At 46.3% G+C, this 27494-nt stretch overlaps 2 protein-coding genes across 6 annotated transcripts in view; one reads left to right on the top strand and one right to left on the bottom strand.

Annotated features, from left to right (window-relative positions):
- Window positions 1–27494, top strand: part of LOC138761838 (inositol polyphosphate 1-phosphatase-like) — a 146627-nt gene that overhangs the window by 9828 nt on the left and 109305 nt on the right. The window lies entirely within an intron of this gene.
- The window catches only part of hibch (3-hydroxyisobutyryl-CoA hydrolase), a 135161-nt gene that overhangs the window by 102303 nt on the left and 5364 nt on the right, over window positions 1–27494 (bottom strand). For all 5 annotated transcript variants that reach the window (XM_069934675.1, XM_069934677.1, XM_069934680.1 and 2 more), the window contains exons 3-6: window positions 19864–20001; window positions 12993–13077; window positions 12380–12460; window positions 10384–10436 (exon numbers count right to left, since the gene is read on the bottom strand). In XM_069934675.1, the coding sequence (XP_069790776.1) occupies window positions 10384–10436; window positions 12380–12460; window positions 12993–13077; window positions 19864–20001 (357 nt within the window). The remainder of the gene's footprint in view (window positions 1–10383; window positions 10437–12379; window positions 12461–12992; window positions 13078–19863; window positions 20002–27494) is intronic.

Below are 27494 nucleotides of genomic sequence, written 5' to 3'. Positions count from 1 at the left end.
TGACCACATTGTCCCGACTACTTGAGCGCCTGGGTACCCAGGCCCCCACTAACCCTAAACCCCCACGACCAATCCTGCACTTACATCCCAAAGAACTTTACTGACTGTAAATACGTGTTTGTGCAGCACGGGGCTCACTGGCCATCTCTACAGCAGCCTTATGAGGGGCCATATCATGTCCTCAGTCACAATGGCTCGACCTGCGTTGTGAACATTGGTGGTAAGGAAGAGACTTTCATACTCGACTGGTTGAAACTGGCCTACATGGACTTTGACCAGCTCACCACTCACCTGACCCCATGGCTTGGAGTCAGGCTCCTAAAGAGTGCCCCGATCACCGGTTCTGGGGTGGGGTTGTGTAGCAGCCCACGGCCTGTGCCTCAGGCCGACACAGGAAATGACTGACGAACGTGGAGACCAGCAAAGCGTTGTGCAGGCTGAAATGCCCATTTCCATAGGCTGCCCACAGAGTGGTGAAACTGGCCAATCACCGCCGGTGGGTTTCAGGGGGCCCAAATGGGGCCCAGGCATCCAAGGTAACCAATCGGCAACTGGGTAACTCAAGCCATGCCCCAATAGTGACATGGCCAGGCTGACTATAAAAAGCAGAGCTGCCACTGAATAAACTCAGTGTCGAATACACTCTACTAGTGTGTGTGTGTCCTTGTTCTCCTGCAGATTTGAGCTACAGCCTTAGGGCTACTACCTCGCTTTAGCCGTAGCGACCTCGCTACAGAGTATGTTTTTCACACAGAGGACAATGGTTATATGGAAAGAGCTGCTAGAGGAGGTGGTTGATTCAGATAAAATTAGTGTTTAAAATGTAATTGTACAGGTTGATGGCGAGGAAGGGAGTAGTGGGACATGGGCCTTAGACAGCAGCAGTGAATCTATGGAATTCTCTGCCCAGGGAAGCAGTTGAGGCTACTTCATTAAACATATTTAAGGGTCAGTTCGATAGATTTTTACATAAAAAATAAATTAAGGGATATGGGGAAAAGGCGGAGTTGAGTCAATGATCAGATCAGCCATGATCTTATTGAATGGCGGAGCGGCTCGATGGGCCAGATAGCCGACTCCTGCTCTTATTTCTTATGTTCTTATTAGCGAACAGAGCCATTACAGGTCCACTTGTATATTTAGAAGAACCTCACCTATTACCAGTGTTTAATGTGGACATATCCATTTACCACCAGCAGAAATTATTTATCAGGACTCATCTCTAAACAAAAAAATAGTGGTTCAAGAAGAGCCATGTGCTTTAGGAAAGTATCCTTCAATATCTTCAGGCAGAGGTTCACACCTCTTTAGCCAAAAATAACCTATAGGAAGCTCTCCATCTTTCAGGTACCTTGCTAAAATTTACTGCATTTCATTTTAATAGACACCAATTAGCCTAGAATCTAGTTGCTCTCTCCTTTTCCTTTACCCATTAGCAGATCTCATTGAAGGAAAATTCTACCATCATTGTTGGATAAGAAAAACAAGGCTGAATGCTTTTCTCAGGAGGAGGAATTTTTAATCCCATAAATTCGATTTCCCCATATCGCTGAGAATGTGGCACAAGAGTACACTTTACCGTTCCTTTCTATGAAATTTACAAAGTAAGCATTGTGACATGGGATCAATCGCTAGCATGAGGAGCCCAAGATTTAAAAGCAGCAATGGTGAAACATTTAGGGCAGAGGCTTCAGAACATTGGAAGTCAGGTTTTCATTTTGCAGTAAACCTGAATTCTCAATTACTCTTGTTTGCTTTGATCGGAATCAGAGCATAGCTTTGACTCCCCAACAATTGCCATTATTTATCAGACATGGAGTAGTGAGATTGTTATAACCATTCAGTAACTGTTTAAATCCACACAGATTAATACAGCCAATCTGATGATAAAGTACAGGTTGTTTGTATCTACAGATTTTCTGGTTTACCCCCAGATTGTTTCAAGAAGTATCTGCATCAAAAGCACTTACACGGGCAGATTTTTTTTTTTTAACCCAATAATAAATAGATAATGGCAAAAGAATGCAATTCAACCAGAAAGATAAAAAATAAAAGAATGGATTAGTATCTGAAACTCCATCATCTGTGAAAACACAGATGGATCTGCTGGGTACTAATTATGCAAAGGTTGAAATCAGAGGCTCGATTATAGATAATGATCGAGTATTTTCAGCCATGCATAATTAGTCAGAATTACATTCACGATAAATTAAACGAAAACACGAGCATGTTCACCATTCTTCCTCTGTGCAGCATTTCCAAGGTTTTACAAAAATCTTGATTTTAAATCTGTTTTTCTTTACCTGCTCGTTGGCCTTCAAATCGAGAGTGAGTAATCAAAGTGACACCAAAAGCCTCCTTCTCACACAAGGTAACACAATCCAAGAGACAGCTTAAATGACACTGCTTGCTAAAACCATATCTTGTATATTCTCTTTGTGTAATGCTCCAGACATTTTATTGGCAACAAGTGTCAAACTTAAACACAAGAGAATTTGAACTCACAATAAATAAGCCTGAGAGCATTTCCTCTTTCCTTTTTGACATTCATTTAGCCAAGTTTGGACAAATGCTACTCAGGTCCCCGAGTTACGACCGTAGTTGGGATCGATGAGTTGGTCGTAACTCGAGGACCTCAGGCTGCCTCCGTGAGCGGGAACCACTGTATACAGTATTTTTAATACAAGTTATGTCCTTGTACAGTGGTTTTAATAAAGATTTTTTTTTTGAACGGATATATGTGCAGATGGATGTAACTCACTAAGGTTGGAAGTTGAGGACTATATGTACAGTATTTTGCTGGTCTGTCTTTTTTCTGCAAAACTTAGATACTCACAAAAATTACAACTATGGTTGTAACAAACATACTGAACAGGATGCTCTTGATTACTACAAATAAACAAGAGAATAACACACACACAATCTAGCCAATTGCATGATCAATGCTGCCTTAAGATCCTACAAATTGAAAATAAAAACATCATATGAAAAACAGGCAAGATTTCAAGACTTACACAATTGGCCCGCCTCAACTCCTCCCCAATTTGGGTGGGGGGGGGGGGAAGAGGGATCCACCTCAGTCCAGCAGGGGAAAGCCAAGGAATGAAGGAAAATCAACCCGATTACTGGCCACTGCACCAGGTCAGTCCCATAGCTCCCCAATATAATTTACCCCCATGTTATGGATGCTTTTAATGTCTAATTGTTTTTCTTTTCTTTAGTTGTTCAGTTTACATATTGAGTGTTTGATGTTTAGGGTACTAGGTGGGGGGGGGGGGAAGGAGAAAGGGCAAGGGCTATTAGGTTTGGATTTGATCGAAAACTTGTATAGATTAGATAAGGATAATTTGTAAACGGCATAGATTTGTAATTATTGTTGATGACAGAGTTGTAAATCATCGAGTCCGAACCTGAAAAATTATAAATAAAATATTTTTTAAAAAGACTTGCACAATTGCAATCAACATTCAAACGCACATATTGTTAATTATTGAGCCATATTTGAAACTAACTCAAGACTGACATGCGATTATTGTTGCAATTAGCACAATGTTATATTAGCTCCAGAACTTTACCATTAGAATCCATTCAGCAGCTTTTGAAAATTAAAAGCAACCACTACAATTACTCAAATCAATTCACTAAATCCCATGCAGCCTGGAGTACGGGCTGGAATGGAGTTTAGCCATTCAAGACTCGAGTCATTAAACCTGCACTTGTAACACAACACCTAAAATTCTCTTGGACAAAAACAAATTATAAGCAATTAAATTAATTCTTTAATTGCTAAATGATGTTATAAAGCCTCATATAGTGGGATTCAAGATCCACAAGGCCTATGCTGGTAAATCAAGAGCTTTATGAAAAAAAAATGAAAGAAATATCTTGGCCTTGATATTCTATGCTGTGCAAGATCTTTTTGTACTATGTATTGAAATTTTATCAAAAACCCAATGCTTTTGGCAACCTGTTATTTACTGTATCCACAATGCACTTTCCTGAATTGACTGCAGTTCCTTAAATAAATGAAGAGCACATGCTCAAGTAGAGACAGTGACGTCAAGAAACAGTGAGCAAGACATCATGAAACCTTGTGCAGAACTGCTTTGTGGTCATGGTATCTGTGGCACAGGCCTTGCACAGATCGATGAGGTCTGCTGCTTTAGCAATTCAATGGAGAACCCATCAGTGTGGAGGGAGGTCTCCTGTTGTGTGATATTTGCTCCCCCAACGTTCATGTCTTTACATCCTCAAGTGCTATTTTGACTAACCCCTAAACTTCTGCACAACACACACCACCGAACCCCTTCATCATCTGATCATCCTCCAAGTATCTTTCCTGCCCCCTCCCCTGACCCGTTTCCCCTCATGACTGCTACTTTCCAAGCCCTCTCTTCCCAATAGCCAATGGGCAGCACAGTTAGCACAATGCTATTACAGCACCAAAATGTTTGGCCTGGAAGTCAGCCTGAAGAAAACTGAGGTCCTCCATCAGCCCCCCCACATCTCCATCGGGCACACAAAACTCAAAACGGTCAACCAGTTTACCTATCTCGGCTGCACCATTTCATCGGATGCAAGGATCGACAACGAGATAGACAACAGACTCGTCAAGGCAAATAGCGTCTTTGGAAGACTAAACAAAAGAGTCTGGAAAAACAACCAAATGAAAAACCTCACAAAGATTAGCATATACAGAGTCGTTGTCATATCCACACTCCTGTTTGGCTCCGAATCATGGGTCCTCTACCAGCATCACCTACGGCTCCTAGAACGCTTCCACCAGCGTTGTCTCCGCTCCATCCTCAACATTCATTGGAGTGACTTCATCACCAACATCAAAGTACTCGAGATGGCAGAGGCCGACAGCATCGAATCCACGCTGCTGAAGATCCAACTGCCCTGGGTAGGTCACATCTCCAGAATGGAGGACCATCGCCTTCCCAAGACCGTGTTATATGGCGAGCTCTCCACTGGCCACCGAGACAAAGGTGCACCAAAGAAAAGGTACAAGGACTGCCTAAAGAAATCTCTTGGTGCCTGCCACATTGACCACCGCCAGTGGGCTGATATCGCCTCAAACCGTGCATCTTTGCGCCTCTCAGTTCGGCGGGCAGCAACCTCCTTTGAAGAAGACCACAGAGCCCACCTCACTGACAGAAGACAAAGGAGGAAAAACCCAACACCCAACCCCAACCAACCAATTTTCCCTTGCAACCACTGCAACCGTGTCTGCCTGTCCCGCATCGGACTTGTCAGCCACAAACGAGCCTGCAGCTGACGTGGACATTACCCCTCCATTAATCTTCGTCCGCGAAACCAAGCCAAAGAAAGAATTACAGCACCAACAACTCAGTTCAAGTCGGCACATCTATAAGGAGTTTGCACGTTCTCCCTGTGTCATGAGCAGGTTTCTTCAGGTGCTCCTCCTGCTCTTGAACTCATGGGGTTCGTAGGTTAATGGGGGGGGGGCATAGGTTTTCATGAGATGGAAGGGTCTTATATCATGCTGTATTGTTGAAATAAACATAAATAAAACCCTGTCCCCTCTCTGCAAGGCACCAAATCTGACCACTCCTGGTCTGAAAACCACTCCAAACCCACCCCCCCATTCCCCATTCTTTTTCTACAACCACCCACCATTTCTGAATAGTCCTCTGACAAATCCCTGACCTCTTTCTGCACAGCCCAACCCAATTCCCCTTCTCCCTGACCCACACATAGTATAGACTCTCCACTCCAACTCCTGCTCCTGATCCAACCCTCACTCCATCCTTGAGTACTGACTACTCCATAGTTTAAAGTTGATCAATGCAAGCTGGAGGATAAGCATTTCACCTTCCCATGTGATAAGGCCTCAACAATGAGATTAGCCCTTGTGGCTCACATTTCAAGTTCACTGACTGGTTCTCTAGATGGGATTTGTATTTAAACTTCCTGTGGCTTTCTCTCAGCTACCTCTGCCACCAATATTCCCACATCCCCACATTGCTCATTTTGGTCCCTATGCCTCTCTTCCTTTTCATGGGTGGAACAGTTAGCGCAACGCTATTACACCACCAGTGACCTGGGTTTCCTCATGTCTGTGTAGGTTTGCTCTGGTTTCCTCCCACCCTCCACAAACATACATAATTGGGCAGCATGGGTTTAAATGGCCAGAATCATCTTCTATCAATGCTATAAAGTTTTTTTTTAATTATTTGCAACTTAAAACTTGACCGCTGACCTAATTGCTTACAGTGGTATGTGGGTGGAAAGAAAAAGTTTGAAAGCCATTGTTTTAATTGTACCTAATTGACTCGTTATGTGCACGGTTTCATAACTCCAAAGGAAATGGGCCAATGACAATTTTTCTCAAGCAAAATAATTCAGTAATAAATGGGTCTAGAGCAGTGATTCTCAACCTTTCCTTCCCACTCTCAAACTACCTTAAGCAATCCCTTACTAATCACAGAGCACCGATGCCATAGGGATTACTTAAAGTGGTATGTGAGTGGAAAGAAAAAGGTTGAGAACCAATGCCCAAATGTCATGTTCTATAGTTTCTTTTTCAGTTCATTTCAGGATCTTGCCTCCAAAGGTGGCGAGTGCTCTCTCTTGCCCAAATGCCACTACTGAACGGTGTGCTTTGACAGTGGGCAGCAGCAGCCTATTTTGTTGCAGGGAGGGATGGGTTTGAGGGAACTTGGACAAAGGGAACAAACTAAAGATAAAGTGAAAAAAATCACAGCTGTTCCCAATTTTGCCTCAAGCGATTACAGCTAGAGATCAAAACTGTGACCTTCCTCGCTCATGTACCTCAGCCATGTTGTAAAAACTGAGTGAGCCACAAAGAGCCTTGCTGGTGTTTTATAAACAACCTGGATTAACCCCTTCCTGATGGCCTGCATTATGAGACAGTATCGAAGTTCACTGAAATAAACTCATAAAAGGAACATCTTGTTGCCTCAAAATTATAATGATTATGGTTTGGTTGTTATATTTAGTGCTATACACAAACGAGCTGAAAAAACGCAGCAAGTCACGCAACACCCATAGGAAGTAAAAGGTGATCAATGTGTCGGGTCTGGGCTCTTTGTCAGGTATAAATAAAAACTGGCAGTCACCAGAGTTAAAAAGGTGGAGGTGGGGAGAGAAAGAGACAGGGGAGGAGCACAGGTGGGAGGGCAGAAGAGAAAAGCTGAGAAGTGATGTGGAGAGGGTCAAAGGTACTGTAGCTCTCTAGCAGGAGAAGGGAAGAGGGTAGGGTCCTGCCTGTGATCCTCCCCCTACTCCTTCCTCCCTCTTCTCCACCTCCAACCTTTTTAATTCAGGCACCTGCCCGTTTTTGCTTGAACCTGACGAAGGGCCTTTACTTCGTGTAGATGCTGTGAGACCTGCTGAGTTTCTCCAGCACGTTTATATATTGCACTCGACCCCAGCGACTGCAGACTTTTTTTGCTTAATTATATTTCATGCTAAAAGTGCACAACACCAGGGCTCTGGGCTGAATCCAGTCCGTACAACGTTTCATCTGGCTTGGCTTTGGAAAACAAGTGCAGTCAGTGGAGTAATGAAATAGGCGAGGGTGGAAATTCACCAGCTGGTTTACATTCATTCTCATTTGATGTGATGCTTTCCATTGTCAACAGTTCTTCCAATTAATAACAATGTATTGGCAACTTACATATTGATTGGACTCAATAGATCAGACAATGCCCATGGAAGGCAATAGTAGATAGTCAACATTTTGGGCTGAAAGGCCCCATCAGGAATAGCAAGGGATGGGCAGAAGCCCAAAAAAGGGTGGGAAGAGTGTGCACTGGCAGATGAATAGAGGTGACATTGGGCAGGGGGTGGGGGGGGGGCAGGGAGAGAGGGAGGGTGTGGTGTGCATTAATGTTGATGCCATCTGGTTGGAGTCTGCCAGGACAAAGTAGAAAGTGCTTTTCCTCCAATTTGCACAGCCAACTTGGCGATGCACTCAAGAAGCCCTTTTGGGAAAAAGGCCCAGATCACACAACCTGAAGCCGTGTGGAGCCTGAACTGGAAACTATATAGATTTGTCTGTATTTGCACAGTTTGTTTACATTTCTCTCTTTATGCACCTATTTCTTGAGTACAGTTTACACGACTGATAAGTAGAAATTCTACCTGACCCGCAGGAAAAAGAACCTCAAGGCTGTATGTGGTCATGCATGTACTCCGACAATAAATTTGAACTTTTAATTGAGTATTCTCTCAGCGTCACTCAATATCAAAGTATCAGGCTGAGTCATCCAATTAATTTCATAAAACAATCCATGAAGCAGCTCACCTCAGTTCACCACTTCTAATAATTAAATTGAACATGAAAGATCACCACATCATGGCCAATAATTACAAATTATGTTTACACTGCATAATACAAATGTTTCATTCTCAGAAGACAAATAACAAGCAGCTCATAGAACAGCACAGGAACAGGCTCTTCAGCTCTACGCTTCTCACGTGCCCCCAAAAAATTTCAGTTGATTGCACGCAAGACATATCTCTCCACTCCCAGCATTTTCAGGATCAGAATTTATTGTCATGTACATGTCCCAAAATTTGTTGTTTTGCAGGGTGCAAGCATTTCTATAAACCACATTTCAAAATAACTAAAAGTGCAAGAAAATGATAAAGTGAGGTCGCTTCCGTGGTTCATTGTTCATTCAGAAATTTGACGGCAGATGGGAAGAAGCTGTCTTTGGGCCGCTGAGGGCTCGTCTTCAGGCTCCTGTATCTTCCCTTCCTTCCCCCCCCCAACCCATGGTAGCAAAATGAAGAGGGCATGGCCTGGGTGGTGGTAGTCCTCGAAGATAGAGGCTACTTTCTCAAGACACTGCCTCTTGTACATGCCCTCGATAGAGTGAAGACTAGAGCCCATGATGTCGCAGGCCAAGTTAATAACTCTCGGGAGTTTTTTGTCCATGCCCTGAGCGTTGGCATTTCCATACCAGATGGTGATGCCACCACACAGAATGCTCTCCATAGTACACTTGGAGAGGTTTGAGAGCCTTCATTGACATATCAAATCTCCTCACCAAGTACAACCACTGGCAAGCCTTCTTCCAGATTGCTTTGACACAGAGCTTCCAGGACAGATCTTCAGAAACAATGACACCCAGGAATTTGAAGTTCTTAATCCTCTCCACTGCTGACCCCTCGATGAGGACTGGATCGTCTTCCCCTGATTTCTTCCTGAAGTCCACAATCATCTCCTTGGATTTGCTGACGATGAGTGCAAGGTTGTTTTTCACATGCCCATCCAGAAGCATCTTAAATGCTAAAACTGCATCAGTTTCCATCACGGCACAGTTGGCGAAGCAGTTAGTTTTGTTGAATTGGTTTTGTAAGGACGCAAAGCATGAAAGAATTGTGATAACTTACAGGGAAATTTAAATGTTAGGGTTGGGGCAAGGATTGCTTTCATCTCTCAGAGCTAAAAGGTGGCCTTTTTGCTACAACTCTAAAATTTGGGGAGGTTTATGGGGACTCTTTCACTCTTTGTATCTTGCAAAACCAATTCAGCATTAAATTAAAAGAAATCTAGCTATAACATACATTATTTCTGCACTTCTGCTGAACATCTCAATTCAACATTGCTGTTTTATGATCTTTAGATACTGTTGTCCAGTAAATAAAATCCTTCTGTTCAAACTGGTTTAAATTTTAACCTTCTCCTTAGGTTATTGCAAAATGCTATTTTTTTAAAATTCTCTACTATTGTTTCCACAAATGTTTTGATCTGTGAAGTACATGAAAGAAAGCTACATGTAACTCTTCTCCAGAGAGCTTCAGTTCCCCAGTAATTTTTATCCCAAGCTCCACAGTTGGGCCCACATCCATGCTGCCCACTTCAAAGCAAAATGCAACAATTCATAAAGATTGCTCAATGTCTCCCTCTGGTGGTCCTTCGTGTACATCACAGTGGCATTTTTACATTGCAACAAGGGTCAAACGGAAAACATGCTCGAAATAACTGGTTTCGCTGTGTACACATTTTTTGGTTAACTGTTTTATGGTTATTTTTTAATAACAAACTGGAACATTTTTGACATCCATATTAGCTTTAAAACATAATTAACTGTCTAAGTTGAAGTAAAAATAAACTTGTTTTGATGCGAGGGCTGCAGAAGATTGAGAAGGACATCAGTATGTTTTTAAACAAATCTATTATATGGCACCATATGGAAAGAGAATGAATATTTATGATTACAATTGTTTGCATGGTGGGAGGTTAAACACAAAAAGGATTAGCTTGGTTCATCCACCTTATTATCAGGCAATAACTTCTGTGCATTTAGTTATCTCAACACACAACAGATACATTCTTCATGTACAAAAGTATTAAGTCAACAAAGAAGAGAAAAAAATCCTTACCCCTCCCATCATTATTCCATCAATAAGGGCAACATATGGTATCTGGCAGTTTCCTGAGTATTAAAAAAAATTGAGTTGTCTATTACTTTGCAATTAACAGTAAATGCTCCATCGTGTTAAAATAAATACATTAAAAAAATACAAATTATATACAGTACTAATCAATCCTATGTTGCACCTGCAAGAAACTATATCAATCTTCAATCAATGTAACAAACTAGAAACAGGATTGAAGGGGAAGAGTATTATTACTTCAGGGCCAGGAGATGCAAGATTATTGCTTTGAACTTGTGCTGATCAACTTACTGCCTCCAAAGATCGTCCCTCAGAGTCACTTTCCCTCGCAGTGATGGGTGGCTGATCTGAGAAGGAGCCTATCAGGACAGGCGAGTGGGAGTTTGGGGTATGGTGTGCTTATTCCAATTTTCACAGCTCTCAACAAAGGGATTTAAGGTTCCCAAGTTGTCTTTCACCATCTTGTGTGGTGGAGGGCAGTGGGGTTTAGAGTTGTGATGTCTTATGGCACAGATATAGGCTCACAGCTCTCCATCTTGGTCACAGAGAATCTCCTGTTGATCGCCCTGATGGGTCTTTCACAACACTTTCCCCAACTCTCCCCCCCATCTCCATTTGGGGCCCCAAACAGTCTTTCCAAGTGAAGCAAGGGGCCATCTACTCTATCCGGCGCTCCCATTATAGTCTCTCCTACATCAGAGAGGTTGGATGCAGACTGGAAGATTGTTTCATTAAGCACCTTTGCTTTGTCCACCGGTCCCTCCCAGTGGTCAACCAGTTCAAGTTCTGCCATTTGAGGCCACCCACAAATTGGAGGAATCACACCTTATATTTTGTCTTGGCAGTCTCTAACTAGACAGTGTGAATGTTAACCTCCAATATCCATCAATCCTCTCCCTGATGATCTCTGATCAGTTTCTCAGCTCGTTGTTTCCCTTCCTCCAGCTCCCAGCTCCCTTCCCTTTGCTATCAGAGAGCTATCTCAGCCCCGACCCCCTCTCACTTCTCAGCTTCCTTTTCTTTTACCCTCCCACCTGTATCCACCTATTAACTGTTAGCTGATGTTCTCCCCCCCCCCCCCCCACTCCCCCTCAACCTTTTATTCTGCCTGATTTTCAGCACGACTGAAGAAGGGCTCAGGCCCAAAGCGTTGACTGCCTTTTGCTTTCTCTGGATGCTGTTTAATCTGCTGAGTTCCTCCAGCACGTTTATGCACTGCATTAAAACCCCAGCACCTGCAGATTCTTTCTCACTTTCATTCAAATATTTAGCTTTATTTTTAATGAGTTAAAAATATGACTAACATCTCCTGGTCCAGCATCATCACAGGGCCCAAGTGTTCATTCAACAGAGCTTTACTGCACTGATGATGGAGTGGCCTTGGTTCTAGTCACAGAGATAATGGAGATTGACTAATGATTAGAGTGGGGTGCAGTATTGCAGTAAGTTGCACCCTTGCTTATTTCCTTGAATGGTCGTGCAAGTTGCATCCAACCTGAATCACAAGATGAACATAACCTTAAATGCTCATCAACTCAGAGAAATCCAGGGAGTGTCATCCACCACCTTACCTGGCATCTTTTGACCTCCATTTGCATCCAATTCTGTTCATCAAAAGAGGTCATGGAGAATCCTTCCCAAAGCTGATGGCCCTCAGGAATGTGCCTTTATTTGATGTTTGCTACAGGAAGGTACTATCAGCCCCAATCACAGTGTAACATCATTATCCCAGCTCTGGGGCAGTCACACACAAAGAACCTGGGACTTACCTGCGGGGAAAAGTGAGCAGGCAGTCGAAAGAATTTCAAACTCTGAGAAGAGATAGTGCCCAAAAAGAGGTTACTTTTCCCAGGGAGAGAAAAATAACACAAAGCAGCAAGTCAGTTACTAACCAGAAGAATGGACAATGTGGAAGACCCATACTAACAGCACATTATGAATACTGGAGCAGCAGTGGATTCCAGTATTGCAGTGTACATACCAATTGCATTGTTTAGGACATATTCCTCCTGGAAGAAATCTTCTGCCAGTCTATCTCCCACTTTTCCTGCCTCTGTAACAGCTAAAAAAGAAAACAGTAAAATCAAGCTGGGCATCAAGGAGTTACTGAAGAGAATGCATAGCCAGTCATCATCAATTCAAGCATTCTGGTCCTTCTGTCACGACACATGGATTATGGTTGATCTCTAATCACTAACAGCTGTAGTTAAAATGCACAGCCACTGATTGTTGGGTCAGTTTTCATTTTTATTAAGCTCTGCACCCCGTCTAATGACGGAGAGCATGCTTTAATGAGTGAGAATCAACAGGCACTAAATTCTGAATGATGGGCACGAAAGAATGTTTTAGCAGCAACTGCAGTACACAGGTAACGACAAGCAATCTTTTTCAAAAGTTGGTAAACCAGCAGAAGCAATAAATTAAAGCTGCATTCCATAAATAGGTGCTGGTGAGGATTGAAACAGTGAAAGTCAAAGGTAGGTTATTTGGTTTAGCAGATGATAGAAACCACTTCACTATCAATATAGCATAATGTACATTGTTGTACTGAGCATGCCAAAGAAAGTACAAAACTAATGCAAACTGACACTTACCCCTGATGTCACCCCCAGCACAGAAAGCTTTTTCCCCTGCACCTTTAATGACAATTAATGAAGTCTCATGGTCTTGCTCCCATTTCTGTTACATAAAAACAAAATCAAATTGAATGAAGGAAAGGTGGAATATTAATTCAACCTATTAAACAAATAGTCGTGGAAAGATCCACAGTGAGTTTGACTGCCTGGTCCACATTCATAGGAACATAGGAAGTAGGAACAGGAGCAGGGCAAAAATGGTCCATCGAGCCTGCTCCGCCATTCAATACGATCATGGCTGATCTAATTTATGACCTAACTCCACCTACCTGCCTTTTTCCCATATCCCCTAATTCCTCTATCATGTAAAAAAAGAAAATTCATTGACGCAGACTTCAGTGCAAATCATTGATCTTATTAGGAGTCCTGCCTGCCGTCCCAGCAAAGTAAACCAGCTGCAAATCACACAAAATCCATTATGTAGAGTTGCACATTAATTTGCAATCTCTGCTGGAGACAGCAAGAGGTAAAATTTAGAACAGGGTGAACTATGCTGGGTCACAGACAACCAGAAGACACAGCTCTGCCCATGGCCCGAAACACAAAAAACACCTCTGAAGGAGATGATAATAATCATCGTGAGTTTATCTTCATACATATTGTACAATGTACATATGCCAGAAAGTTTTAGTTGCTGCAGATGAACAGATAATTCTAAGGAAAAAACTATAAACTAATTTGATTAAATTAAGAGAGGCAAGAAGTTACAAATTTGGAGCCCGGATGCTAGAATTACGAGATTAAAATTATAATTTTTTTTCTATAAAATTCTCCTGACCAGTGAAGTTTTCCCTGAATGAATAATAACTTTATGATATTTTTTGGGATCCTTGAGTGTCATCTGATGCAATCTCAATCAATCAATATGTAGATATGATATTATGCATGTTAGTTATGGGATTAGCTTAGGTTTGGGGAGGGAGGGAGGGATTTATTTTAAGTTTTTAAGTTTAGTTTTTTTTTATTTTCAGCATATATTTGTTTACATTGTAATATGGTGACTTATTATTGTTTTTTATTATGATCCTTTACATAAAACATTCAAAAAAAGAGACAAGTACATAAATTAGATAATAAGTATTCACTGCAATACTGGTGCAAAGAAAGTGACTCACAATACTGCAGACAGTCCATGTTTAGTGCACCATGGAGAGGCTCAGGAGTCTGATAGCTGTTGAAAAAGAAGCTGTCCTTGAACCTAGATATCATGGTCTTCAGAACAATCTGCCCAAAAGAGGCAGTGAGACAAGAATGTCACCAGGATGGTACAGGTCCTCTCTGATCTTGGCTGCTTTCATGCCTGCAATGAATGGAAGGTCTGAGCCTCTGATGTTTGCTACCTTCTGCAGCCTTTTGCTTTCTTGGCCACTTGTACTCCAAACCAGGCTGTGATGCAACCAGTCAGAATACTTTCCACACTGCATCTGCAGACATCTGATTGTGTTTCTGACGGCATGCTCCTTAGAAAGTAGAGGCGTTGGTGTGTCTTCTTCAGCATTGCTTGATGTGCTGGGTCCAGGAAAGGTTCTCTGAGATTATAGACTCCCAGGAACTTAAAGCTTCTGACTCTCTGCACTTCTGACCCAAGTGTGTGATCCCTCAGCCTCTCCTTCCTCAGATAAACAATCCCCTCCTTGTGTCTCAATGACGAGAAGAGCAAGATTGCAGTTCCTGCAACACCCAGGCAGGTGGGTGTCCAGATACTTCTTTTAAAAAAGGGTGGGAGTGGGGTGAAAATTGCCCAGAGTACTGCAGCAAAGGGCTTAAAAAGCTGTCAGAAAATCATCTGCAATACCCTTTCATTAACAAAGGGAGGACTCCGAGAGTACTCGTAGTTGAAACCGGCTTCAGAATGCCATCCAGAAACAAGCTTGTATACTACATCAATGGGCAGTCCAGTGATGCCATAGTTAAAGTGCAGACAGTCCCCCTCACAACTCAATAGACTCTGGTTCCATCCTGAACTTGGGTGTTAACTCCCAGCAGCTACATAGATTTCTTCCAGGCCCCTGGTTTCTTTCCACGTATCCAGAACGCACATGTAGACTAACTGACCAATGTAAATTACCCCGAGTGTAGAATGGCAGAGGTGGGGTGTGCTGATGTGCCTGAGAGAGAAATAGGTCACAGGGAAATTGTGAGGGATTTCCCATGGAGTTGATGCAGATCTGATGGACCAAAGGGCCTCTGCTCGTGTCGTGAGGAAATGTGAAGTATGACCTCTTTGGAAAGAGGAAGCAGGAGGAACATTTATAAAGCATTTTTCAAGCAGGAGAACATCCCATGGCTATTCACCGAGAAGTAATTAAATGATAGATGTGGAACCAAAGAGGACGATGAGAAGGGGAGAAATTATTGAAAAAGGTGAGTTTTAAGAATCTTGTGGGGTGGGGGGGGGGGTGGGGGGAGGCGGTAGGGAGGTGGACAAGTCCTGGACTTAGGGAGGGAATTTGATTCCTCTGCTGCTGGAGTTAGGGAACAAAACACCTAGCCTGGCGAGTGGCCCGCTGCTCTGTGGTTGCAGGCGGAAGGCCGGCGGGGCAGGCGGAAGGCCGGCGGGGCAGGCGGAAGGCCGGCGGGGCAGGCGGAAGGCCGGCGGGGCAGGCGGAAGGCCGGCGGGGCAGGCGGAAGGCCGGCGGGGCAGGCGGAAGGCCGGCGGGGCAGGCGGAAGGCCGGCGGGGCAGGCGGAAGGCCGGCGGGGCAGGCGGAAGGCCGGCGGGGCAGGCGGAAGGCCGGCGGGGCAGGCGGAAGGCCGGCGGGGCAGGCGGAAGGCCGGCGGGGCAGGCGGAAGGCCGGCGGGGCAGGCGGAAGGCCGGCGGGGCAGGCGGAAGGCCGGCGGGGCAGGCGGAAGGCCGGCGGGGCAGGCGGAAGGCCGGCGGGGCAGGCGGAAGGCCGGCGGGGCAGGCGGAAGGCCGGCGGGGCAGGCGGAAGGCCGGCGGGGCAGGCGGAAGGCCGGCGGGGCAGGCGGAAGGCCGGCGGGGCAGGCGGAAGGCCGGCGGGGCAGGCGGAAGGCCGGCGGGGCAGGCGGAAGGCCGGCGGGGCAGGCGGAAGGCCGGCGGGGCAGGCGGAAGGCCGGCGGGGCAGGCGGAAGGCCGGCGGGGCAGGCGGAAGGCCGGCGGGGCAGGCGGAAGGCCGGCGGGGCAGGCGGAAGGCCGGCGGGGCAGGCGGAAGGCCGGCGGGGCAGGCGGAAGGCCGGCGGGGCAGGCGGAAGGCCGGCGGGGCAGGCGGAAGGCCGGCGGGGCAGGCGGAAGGCCGGCGGGGCAGGCGGAAGGCCGGCGGGGCAGGCGGAAGGCCGGCGGGGCAGGCGGAAGGCCGGCGGGGCAGGCGGAAGGCCGGCGGGGCAGGCGGAAGGCCGGCGGGGCAGGCGGAAGGCCGGCGGGGCAGGCGGAAGGCCGGCGGGGCAGGCGGAAGGCCGGCGGGGCAGGCGGAAGGCCGGCGGGGCAGGCGGAAGGCCGGCGGGGCAGGCGGAAGGCCGGCGGGGCAGGCGGAAGGCCGGCGGGGCAGGCGGAAGGCCGGCGGGGCAGGCGGAAGGCCGGCGGGGCAGGCGGAAGGCCGGCGGGGCAGGCGGAAGGCCGGCGGGGCAGGCGGAAGGCCGGCGGGGCAGGCGGAAGGCCGGCGGGGCAGGCGGAAGGCCGGCGGGGCAGGCGGAAGGCCGGCGGGGCAGGCGGAAGGCCGGCGGGGCAGGCGGAAGGCCGGCGGGGCAGGCGGAAGGCCGGCGGGGCAGGCGGAAGGCCGGCGGGGCAGGCGGAAGGCCGGCGGGGCAGGCGGAAGGCCGGCGGGGCAGGCGGAAGGCCGGCGGGGCAGGCGGAAGGCCGGCGGGGCAGGCGGAAGGCCGGCGGGGCAGGCGGAAGGCCGGCGGGGCAGGCGGAAGGCCGGCGGGGCAGGCGGAAGGCCGGCGGGGCAGGCGGAAGGCCGGCGGGGCAGGCGGAAGGCCGGCGGGGCAGGCGGAAGGCCGGCGGGGCAGGCGGAAGGCCGGCGGGGCAGGCGGAAGGCCGGCGGGGCAGGCGGAAGGCCGGCGGGGCAGGCGGAAGGCCGGCGGGGCAGGCGGAAGGCCGGCGGGGCAGGCGGGAGGCCGGCGGGGCAGGCGGGAGGCCGGCGGGGCAGGCGGGAGGCCGGCGGGGCAGGCGGGAGGCCGGCGGGGCAGGCGGGAGGCCGGCGGGGCAGGCGGGAGGCCGGCGGGGCAGGCGGGAGGCCGGCGGGGCAGGCGGGAGGCCGGCGGGGCAGGCGGGAGGCCGGCGGGGCAGGCGGGAGGCCGGCGGGGCAGGCGGGAGGCCGGCGGGGCAGGCGGGAGGCCGGCGGGGCAGGCGGAAGGCCGGCGGGGCAGGCGGAAGGCCGGCGGGGCAGGCGGAAGGCCGGCGGGGCAGGCGGAAGGCCGGCGGGGCAGGCGGAAGGCCGGCGGGGCAGGCGGAAGGCCGGCGGGGCAGGCGGAAGGCCGGCGGGGCAGGCGGAAGGCCGGCGGGGCAGGCGGAAGGCCGGCGGGGCAGGCGGAAGGCCGGCGGGGCAGGCGGAAGGCCGGCGGGGCAGGCGGAAGGCCGGCGGGGCAGGCGGAAGGCCGGCGGGGCAGGCGGAAGGCCGGCGGGGCAGGCGGAAGGCCGGCGGGGCAGGCGGAAGGCCGGCGGGGCAGGCGGAAGGCCGGCGGGGCAGGCGGAAGGCCGGCGGGGCAGGCGGAAGGCCGGCGGGGCAGGCGGAAGGCCGGCGGGGCAGGCGGAAGGCCGGCGGGGCAGGCGGAAGGCCGGCGGGGCAGGCGGAAGGCCGGCGGGGCAGGCGGAAGGCCGGCGGGGCAGGCGGAAGGCCGGCGGGGCAGGCGGAAGGCCGGCGGGGCAGGCGGAAGGCCGGCGGGGCAGGCGGAAGGCCGGCGGGGCAGGCGGAAGGCCGGCGGGGCAGGCGGAAGGCCGGCGGGGCAGGCGGAAGGCCGGCGGGGCAGGCGGAAGGCCGGCGGGGCAGGCGGAAGGCCGGCGGGGCAGGCGGAAGGCCGGCGGGGCAGGCGGAAGGCCGGCGGGGCAGGCGGAAGGCCGGCGGGGCAGGCGGAAGGCCGGCGGGGCAGGCGGAAGGCCGGCGGGGCAGGCGGAAGGCCGGCGGGGCAGGCGGAAGGCCGGCGGGGCAGGCGGAAGGCCGGCGGGGCAGGCGGAAGGCCGGCGGGGCAGGCGGAAGGCCGGCGGGGCAGGCGGAAGGCCGGCGGGGCAGGCGGAAGGCCGGCGGGGCAGGCGGAAGGCCGGCGGGGCAGGCGGAAGGCCGAAGGGGCAGGCGGAAGGCCGAAGGGGCAGGCGGAAGGCCGAAGGGGCAGGCGGAAGGCCCTGAAAGGGCAAAGAATAAAAATTTCAAATCGAATACACACATTTTCAAGGGGCCAGCAAAGTCAGGAATCCTGGCAGAGTGGTATATGGTGCAGATGAGGTGCCAGCAGCAGAATTTCAGCCACACTTTGGCAGACTCAAGAAAGAACTGCAATGGTCGGTTCTGGAGGTTGGGGAAGAGGGTGTGGGGCAAAGGAAATGATGATGTCACCTCATCTTTTAATATCAGCTCATCTTTTTAAGACCAAATAATAGATATTTTCTTCTTGGATTCAAATTAATCTCTGAAAGTCAGGGAATTTAAGATCTAATCCAAGAGCAGGCAACCTTTTACCATTTGTGGGCCGGATAGTGTGTCAGCAGTTCAATGTTGGGCTGGCAGGGTGGCGGAGGCACAGGACAGGGGGAAGGGGAGATCAATTTGGATCCATCTAGGTGGGCTGGGTGCACATGGCAATACTGCTTGGGTTCCAGGCTGGATAAATTTGGATCTGGCCCATAGTTTGCCTACCCCTGGTCTAATCCAATAGGGAGCATTTTTTTTTATATTTTAAAATTAGAATTCTTCCTTTCATTTTGCCACAGAACTTTCTCAACATGAATGTTACAAAACACAGAAAGAAGAAAAATCTTAATGCTGATTTTAAGTCATTCCTTTGAAGAACATAATTGGAGCATTGGTTTAAAATGAAGGCTGCATGTGGGAGAGGAAGTTTAACTCTCGCTTGTACTCAAGCTGAGGAAATGCAGATCTCTTCCCCAGCTCTCCTTCAGGGACTCATGCCAAGAGGGACACAATGTGAAAGTGCTGAATGCTACAATGCATTCACTGACCCCCACCACTCTCACCAATATCCTGAACTACATGTGTAAATGGGGCCTTGGGATACTGCCAGTGAGCGCTGTCACAAAGGAGGAAGTAGTGATTTTTTTTTTAAAAAGGCCAAAGAACCATGTTGCACAAATTCTACACCCTTACAATTACAGTCAGCAGTTGATATTCCCTTGAGACATCTCAGTAAGGTGGCTATACAGGGTTCCTACATACAGAGATAAACAGAGGGGTAGAAACCTTCATTTAAAGGTTTCTCTCAATTTGTATATAGAAAGAAACAGAATTTGCATTATTGTTCCTGTTTGTTTTCCCTTTTAAGGCAACTTGGTTCAAATAAAATGGCATTCAACCCAATTGCTCAAACAATTGGAAAAAGCACATTTGTTTCAACAGCATTCGAAAAGCCGTTGTTATGATAATCCAAGACAGCTGTTTCAAGGCAGCATTGTGTGCAGGGGAAAAAAAAAATCAACAATTTTTATTACTGTCTGTTCCCACTGTCCGTTTCAGCTTGGAGCAGAGACAGATATATCCAATGCATTTGTAAAATGAATAGATTACCAAACTAGTGATTGTAGCACTAATTCATTGAACTCCCAATCATCGCAGCATATCTTAAGTCTGTCATTTTCTAACCTAATAATATAAATCCTTTATTTTCAGATCACATTGCAACATTTTCCAAAACAAAAACACTAACCTTGAGCTGGGGGTAGATCTGCCTTATCATGGAGAGGTTTAGAGCATTCAGGGCCTTTGGCCGATTTAGTGTGATTACTCCAGCACATCCAGATTTTACTAAATGAACTTCCTTTTCCATGCCAGCATTTGTAGACATCTGAGACACACAAGAAAAGATTTTAAATGCAATTGAAAGGCAAATAACTAAACAAGGTTTGGTCAAGAGATGTTTATATACAGTTCAATCCTGGGAGAGTGATGTCAAAAATAGTTTGATGCCAGTCTCAATAGCCCTTTTTCCACTGGCATCCAGTTAATTGGCCATGCAGTGTCTCAGGATAGGAAGCCGTTTGTTCTGTTTCCACTGGACCACCTTTATCTGGGACACTAACTGCTTTTCCACTGAACACATTCATCCCCAGGGATCAGAAAGTCTACCTTCAAATGGATGTCAGTTGTCCTTTTTCCACTGGTTTAATCAGCATACTGGCATCAGCTAACACCAGGGATATGAGTAGGGATGGAGGCCATCAATCCTCAGCGTGATTTGACGTCAGCGTGCTGATCATTTTCCTTTTCCACTGAACTCTTAATCAGTTAATTCCCCGTTGACTTCTGGGATGAGGTACCAGTGGAAAAGGAGCTAATGACGTTTCTGAGAAACTGACAGAATGTGTAGGAACTGTGCAGAGGACACACCTGTGACATGCTGACAACGTGCTCTGCTGTAAATCCATTAGACCCATTTCTTTTCAACAAAGAATCCAACCTTCATGAGCCAACAACATCATCAGATGCATTAGTTGTGAACTCTAAGACCCAGTGATGACATAGGGACAAAATCTTCAGAACCGATTTAGGTCTTGGGATTCTTTTGCACGAAAAAATATATTCAAGACCCTGAAAGCCAGTCCATGCACTTAAAATAGATTCCAGATTATAATTTAGAGTGGAATATTTATTGCTAGCAGAAAGTCAACGAATTGGAGGTGGGGCAGGAAGTATGGCTCAGTGCAAACAATCTATTAAACTGCAATTGGAGCCAACTTACACAGCAAAGTGGCTTATTTAAAGCTAGAGGAAATATACCACAGCATCTTCTAGTAAAAGTAGGGCGATTTGCCGGGAAAATGCAGCGAGTGGAGGACAGTAATGTGTAAATAATGTATAAAATCAATTTCCGTCACACCACCGTGTGGCCATGAAGTCTGGAAACAGAAGAAACTGCAGAAGCTGAAATCGGGAGCAGAAAACAAACTACTAGAGGAACAGAGAAGGTCGAGCAGCATCAGTGAGGGAGCAAGGAAGTGTCAGTGAGTCAGGTCTTCATGCAGGATCTTGACCCAAAATGTCCACAATTCCCACCCCACTTTCCAGAGATACTGCTCGACCCTTAGACTGACAGGGGAATTACCAAATAATCTCCACCAAAGATAACTTTAAATTTTAACCAGCATCCTTGCCAAAATTCTACTGTCAACCTATACCACACGAATGACGGAGCACAATGCTGGAGAAACTCAACAGATCAAAGTGTACTTAATATTGCAAAGATAAATACATCACCAACATTTTGGGCTGGAGCCAAAAGGTATGAAGGTATCAAGGTATGAAAAAATGACAAGATGAAGAGAGCGTACAATTTCTAGTTAATTTTTAAAATTTTATTAAGTATTAAAAATTGATTAGAAAATACATAACATTATGATGGATCTGAATAAGATTTTATTTTGTATTTTTACATGTTTGAGAGATTATAATCTATATACATAACTTTTTGGCTCCAGCCCAAAATGTTGGTGACGTATTTATCTCTGCAATATTAAGTACACTGTTTGATCTGTTGAGTTTCGCCAAACATGGTGGGGGGGGGGGGGGTGGTGGCGGGGAGCAGGGGGAGGAACACAGTCCCAAAGGCAGGAGATAATAGGTGGATAAGGGAAAGCACACCAGCAAGCAGGGGAGGAGGGGTGGTTCTGTGAATGGAGAGCTGAAAGGAAGAAGACAAAGGGAAGGGAGGGTGAATGGAGAGCAGACATAGACACCAGAGAAATTAATGTTAATGGCATCCAGTTGGAGAATGCCAGGCACAAAATCAATTTACGGATGGGCTTGGTGGGACAGTAGATGAGGCCATGGACAGACATGTCAGAATGGGAGTGGGGCACGAAATTTAAGTGATTGGCTATTGGGAGATCTTGGTCACTGATACAGACAGAGTGAAGGTGCTCAGCAAAGCAACCTCCTAGTCTGCGCCCAGTCTCTCCAACGTAGAGAAGGCCACAAGGGAGCATCGGATGTAGTCAATAACTCCCATGGATAGACAAGTGAAGTGTGGCTTCACTTGAAAGAACTGTTTGGGGCCCCGAATGGTTGTGAGGGAGGAGATGTGGATGCAAATGTGGCACTTAATGCAGCTGCAGGGAAAAGTCCTGAGGTGATTAGTAGGAAGGGATGAGAGGATGAGGTATAGCCTTTATTATAGCAAAGATAAAGACCATTGAGTTTCTCCAGCATTGTGCTTTTACTTCAATCACAGTGTCAGCAGACTTTTGTGTTTTACCTCTAACGGATTTATGTATTGTTTAAAGGACCAAGCTATTTAACAGGACTTTAATGGCTCCAGTGATACATAGGACATTTAACCACAGGTAAAGTTTCAAGACAGCCATTGCAATGACTGAATCTGACTAACAGCTGAATTAAATGATCAGATTTTGCAATTGTAATGATGGCAAAACACTCAAGAGTTTTCACAATACATCATTTGGGGGTTTCTATGTCTGCTTAATTTAATTTGGAAATTCTAAAGTTTCCAACTGGCATTATCTTGCAGCTTTTCCTATTGTAACTTAGGAAGGCAAATGGACTGATTTAGATACGTCTTGCTGATAAGTGGAGATTTTATACTTTATTACGTGGTATAAGGAAGTTTTTTTTTGTGAAGCACCAAGTCACAACATTGAGCAATCTCCCTGACCACAAGAAAGTTGTGTATATAGATTATAATCTCTCAAACATGTAAAAATTAAAATTAATATCTTATTCAGATCCAGCTTAATGTTATGTATTTTCTAATCAATTTTTCATACTTCATAAAATTTTTTAAATTGTATGCTCTCTTCATCTTGACATGTAGCCTGTAGGAATGGTACTAAGTGTCTGGATATCACAATATTGTGCTTGCTGTACTCTGGGACTGACACCTGACAATAACCAATATTGGCACAGGCAAGCCCATATTACAGACATCCCTTGATATATCTGGGCAGCTTCCTTCAAAGTGACAAGTTAGAGTTGAACACTAAAGTCAAGCCAATAAATTAACTGCTCCAGCTGCACAAATTTAGAATCAAGGAAAAACTTTCCCTGCATTTATATCTGATTTTCTTTTCAGAAGTTGAAAGCAAGATGTGGCTGTTCTGTGCTCAGAAACATTGAGGCAATTGATAGATTATCTGGCCTGTTCCAAAGCAGCTTGCTCTCATTTACGTGAACAATACCTGCCTTTTGCTTTCCAAGGATGCTGCAGAGTTTCTCCAGCACTTGTGTGTACTGCACTAGAACCCCAGCATCTGCAGATTTTTTGTTTACTTGAACAATATCTGTTCTGTGCAATTCACATTGAACCATTTTTTTTTTTGCATGTCTTGCATGTTACTGATGGGACATGGGAACGGGAAATAGAACACGAGTCTGGTCATTTATGGAATCAGCCAACTTTGTGTTCAAATCCCCATATCACTGATTCAATTAATGCCCAAAAATCTGAGCATTCCTGAGACTTGCTACCTAGTTCTCTGCGGGTTAGCCAAGCAAGTTATGGCATCTGAGTTACCAAGTGAGCACCCTCCTTCCTCAATGTTTCGCTGATAGACCCACGATACCTCCAGAGGGTTCAGCAGTGAATCCTGGTATTCCGGGCTCACCCTCTAGATGCCGTTCACTCGCTTGGGGGTCCAGGAGGAATCCTTTTCCCCTCATCCAGAACCACTGACTACCCATTTCAACAACTCTGGAGAAACCTTTGACAGCTAGTCAGTGTACCTTACCTCATACTCCCAACTCCCGGAGTAGCCTTGATGTCACTGTGGCTACAAATCCTCTGTAGCCGACTTCAACCGGTTGGACCCTTGCCTTCCAGCTTCATTGCTGCACATCGGCTGCAAGCTCAGCGTATCTCAGTTTCTTACACTCACAGGCCTCCTCCCAGAGCACTCTAAGCTCGAGATGGAGTGAGGTTGACCACAGCACAAGGTCTGGTCTGAGGTTTGTTTCCATGATTTTATTTGGGAAGCAGAGCCTCTGACCCAAGTCTGCCACCATCTTTCAACCATGTGCCCAGCCTAACTGCCCAGAGTCTGATCTTGTCGTGGCAATTCTGGTTTGACCCTCACCTTCCCAGTCAAATGCTGTTATCAGCCAGCAGGATGAAGGGGGAGGTACATCATTGACACTCATCTGCCTATTTTCCAACAATCCATCTCAAAATTTACATGTCTTAATAAAATCATTTCTCTATTCATTAAATTCCTGTGAATGATAGTTGATTTTAATCTCTCCCTCTTAAAGAATTCAGAGAATTTATACCGAAAGCCAGCAAATCTGTCTTTAGGTATACAAAACTGATTTACACACAGTATTCCAATTGAAATTTCACTAAAATCCTGGACAATTTCAACCAAAATTTGTATTTTAATACATAAACAAAAAAACATGGAATGGCACAGAGACTATCCAGGGAACCATTGATGATTTAGTACAGAAATTTTTTAAAAAGACATGGTACAAATGACTATATGTATCCCCTACTGTTCCCATTTGTTCATATTACAGTTTTTCATCTTTTCATTAACTCGGGTGCAGTGTCTTGTGCAATTCCATGATTTATGGCTTGATAGCAAGGATGTGCAGTGAGGCAAATGAGAAAATGGCTCTATAAAAATTAATCTGAATACGATCAGATTTGAAGCATCTTGTATTTTTAAAAAGAGACAACATAAATGTTAAAAAAGACATTGAGTAACTGATTTCAGTTTAACGATCAGCTTCTGAACTGTTAACAAGAATGACTGGAAGATTCAACAGTAGTACTATTGCAGCAATAATGTTAAAAAAAATTGTAAATCGAACATAGTGGTCTGCTGGTTGTCAGGCTACAAAGTACTCCAATTCATTTATTTCAATATTTTACTTATGTGGACACTTTTCAAAAATTAAAAAGGTTTAAAAAGCATTTCAACTCTGCATATTGGAACAGCAAAAGGTTCCCCAGATCTGATGTCCTCATGAACTTAATCAGTAGAATACTGATTGTGTGGAGAAATTGACAGATCTGATTGTACTGTGGTTAATTTTTAATGAGCCACTGACATAGCTCTCAGTGTTGGCAGCAAGACCACACCTGTTCTGGAAAGGTACGTGTTGTAACCCAATAAACAATCTGACTGGAACACAGTTCACAAAGTATAAACAATGCAGTATATTGGTACCAGTACTGAACAAAGTAAAGTGCATTGACTGACCCACCTGTGACACAAGAAACACTGGCCCAATTTATCATTTCAAAGTCCATATTTTCAGAAAGTATTTTGATGTTATCAGAACTATATTCATAAAAAGTGTTAACACCAAAAGATCCAGACAAATAAACCAGTTGGAATAGAATAACATTTGTGCAGTGCCCCACCTGGTGCAGCATAATGCAAATACAATCAATTCTTTCCTAGCATCTCTAAAGTGAATCGTTTCAGAAAATTTACAGCTATTTAAGGGACACAAAAAAAATGGTATTCTACTCTACAGAACTGGTTAAAGACCATTTATGAACAGAGGCAGAAGAAAAGTGACACATGGTTAACTCCTGTGCAAAAATCCAAAATGTCGCAAAGACCATAGGTGTAGGCAATTCAGCCTATCACATGCACTCCTCCATTTCATCATAAGCTGATCCATTGTTCCACTCAGCTCCACTCCCATGCCTTCTCCCCATAACCTTAGATGCTCTGATCCTTCAGATACCTATCAATTTCTGCATTTCATCATAGCTGATCCATTGTTCCACTTAGCTCCACTCCCATGCCTTCTCCCAACAACTTGATCTTCACAGTCAGCCATAGTAGCAAATTCCAGATGTTCACCATTCTCTGGCTAAGGAAATTCCTGAAGTTGTGCCCTCTTTTCCTATCATGGGAAACAACTGTCCACACCTTTCAACTTCAAAATGCTTCAGAGGTCTCCCTCATTCTTTTGAACTCCAAGGAGTACAGTCCAAGACCCATCAAACGTTCCTCATATACTAATCCTTTCATTCCTTAAATCATTCTTGTGAATCTTCCTCTGTACCTTCTCGAATGTCAGCCCAAAACTGTACCCTGCACTCCAAGACCTCACCGTCACTTACATCCTGTTCCTCAAGAGATAAATGACAATATTGCATTTGCCTTCTTCACTACCTGGTTAACCTGCACGACAACTCCCAAGTCCCTTTACACCTCCAAGTTCCATTTCTCAAGTGTCATATACTTTACAAAATGTTTTTAAGTATCCTTTTCAATATTATTTGCTAGCTTCCTTTCAAAGTTAATCTTTCATTCCGAATGACCTCCTTAGGTCTTCTGTACACTTTTAAAAGCTTCTCTACCATCCCACTAATTTGTGGGTGCCCTTTAGCTTTTACTTTGGCTTTGACTTCTTTTGTCAGCCACAGTTATTTTTATTTACATTCAAATATTTCTTATTTTGTGGAATATACCTTCCCTACTTCTCGCAGAAACTCTAGCCATTGCTGTTCTGCCATCCTCCCTGCTAGTGTGCATTTCCAATCAACTTTGGCCAGTTCCTCTCTCATACCTCAGTGGTTCCCTTTGTTCCACTGGTGTACTGATTTTAGATTCACCCTCACAAACTGCAGGGCAAATTCAATCATATTATGATCACTGCCTACAAAGCTCCCTTATCAATTAGACGATCCAGAATTGCCATTTCCCTGATTGGCACAGCCACAAGCTGTTCTAAGAAGCCATCCTGAAGGCATTCAATAAATTTCTTCATTTGGGGTCCAGCACCAACCTGGTTTTCCCCAATCAACCTGCATATCAAAATCCCCCATGCCCTTTTCCCATGCCTTCCATCTCTCTCTGTAGTTTGCACACCACATCTTGGCTACTGTTTGGAGCCCTGTATACCACTCCCATCAGGGTCAATTTACCCTTACAGTTTCTAATTCTACCCACAGGGATTCTCCATCTTCTGATCTAATGTCTCCTCTCTCCACTCCAGAAACACCCCACCCGCTGTGTTTACTTTCCTGTCCTTCCGATACACTGTGTATCCATGTGCACAGCTGTGGACTTCTTTCAGCCACGACTTAGTGATGGCCACAGTGTCATACCTGCCAACTTCCAGCTGCGCTAAAAGACCATCAACCTTATTTCTTGTACTGTGGGCATTTATATACAAGACCTTCAGTGCTGAATTCATCACCCTTTTCAATTTTATTTCCAGAGTACTCCAAATTAAATCTTTAATCTTACACTCGTGATTTTGCCCTATTCACTACGTACCCTTCCTCACAATCATGCTACACAGTGCATCTCCTTGCATATTTTCTGCCCTATTCACTCCCCTCTCATTCTGGTTCCCAACCCC

The sequence above is a fragment of the Narcine bancroftii genome, chromosome 4 (assembly GCF_036971445.1).
Source record: "Narcine bancroftii isolate sNarBan1 chromosome 4, sNarBan1.hap1, whole genome shotgun sequence".
NCBI classification, from domain to species: domain Eukaryota; kingdom Metazoa; phylum Chordata; class Chondrichthyes; order Torpediniformes; family Narcinidae; genus Narcine; species Narcine bancroftii.
This window is presented reverse-complemented; position numbering and strand designations above follow the sequence as displayed.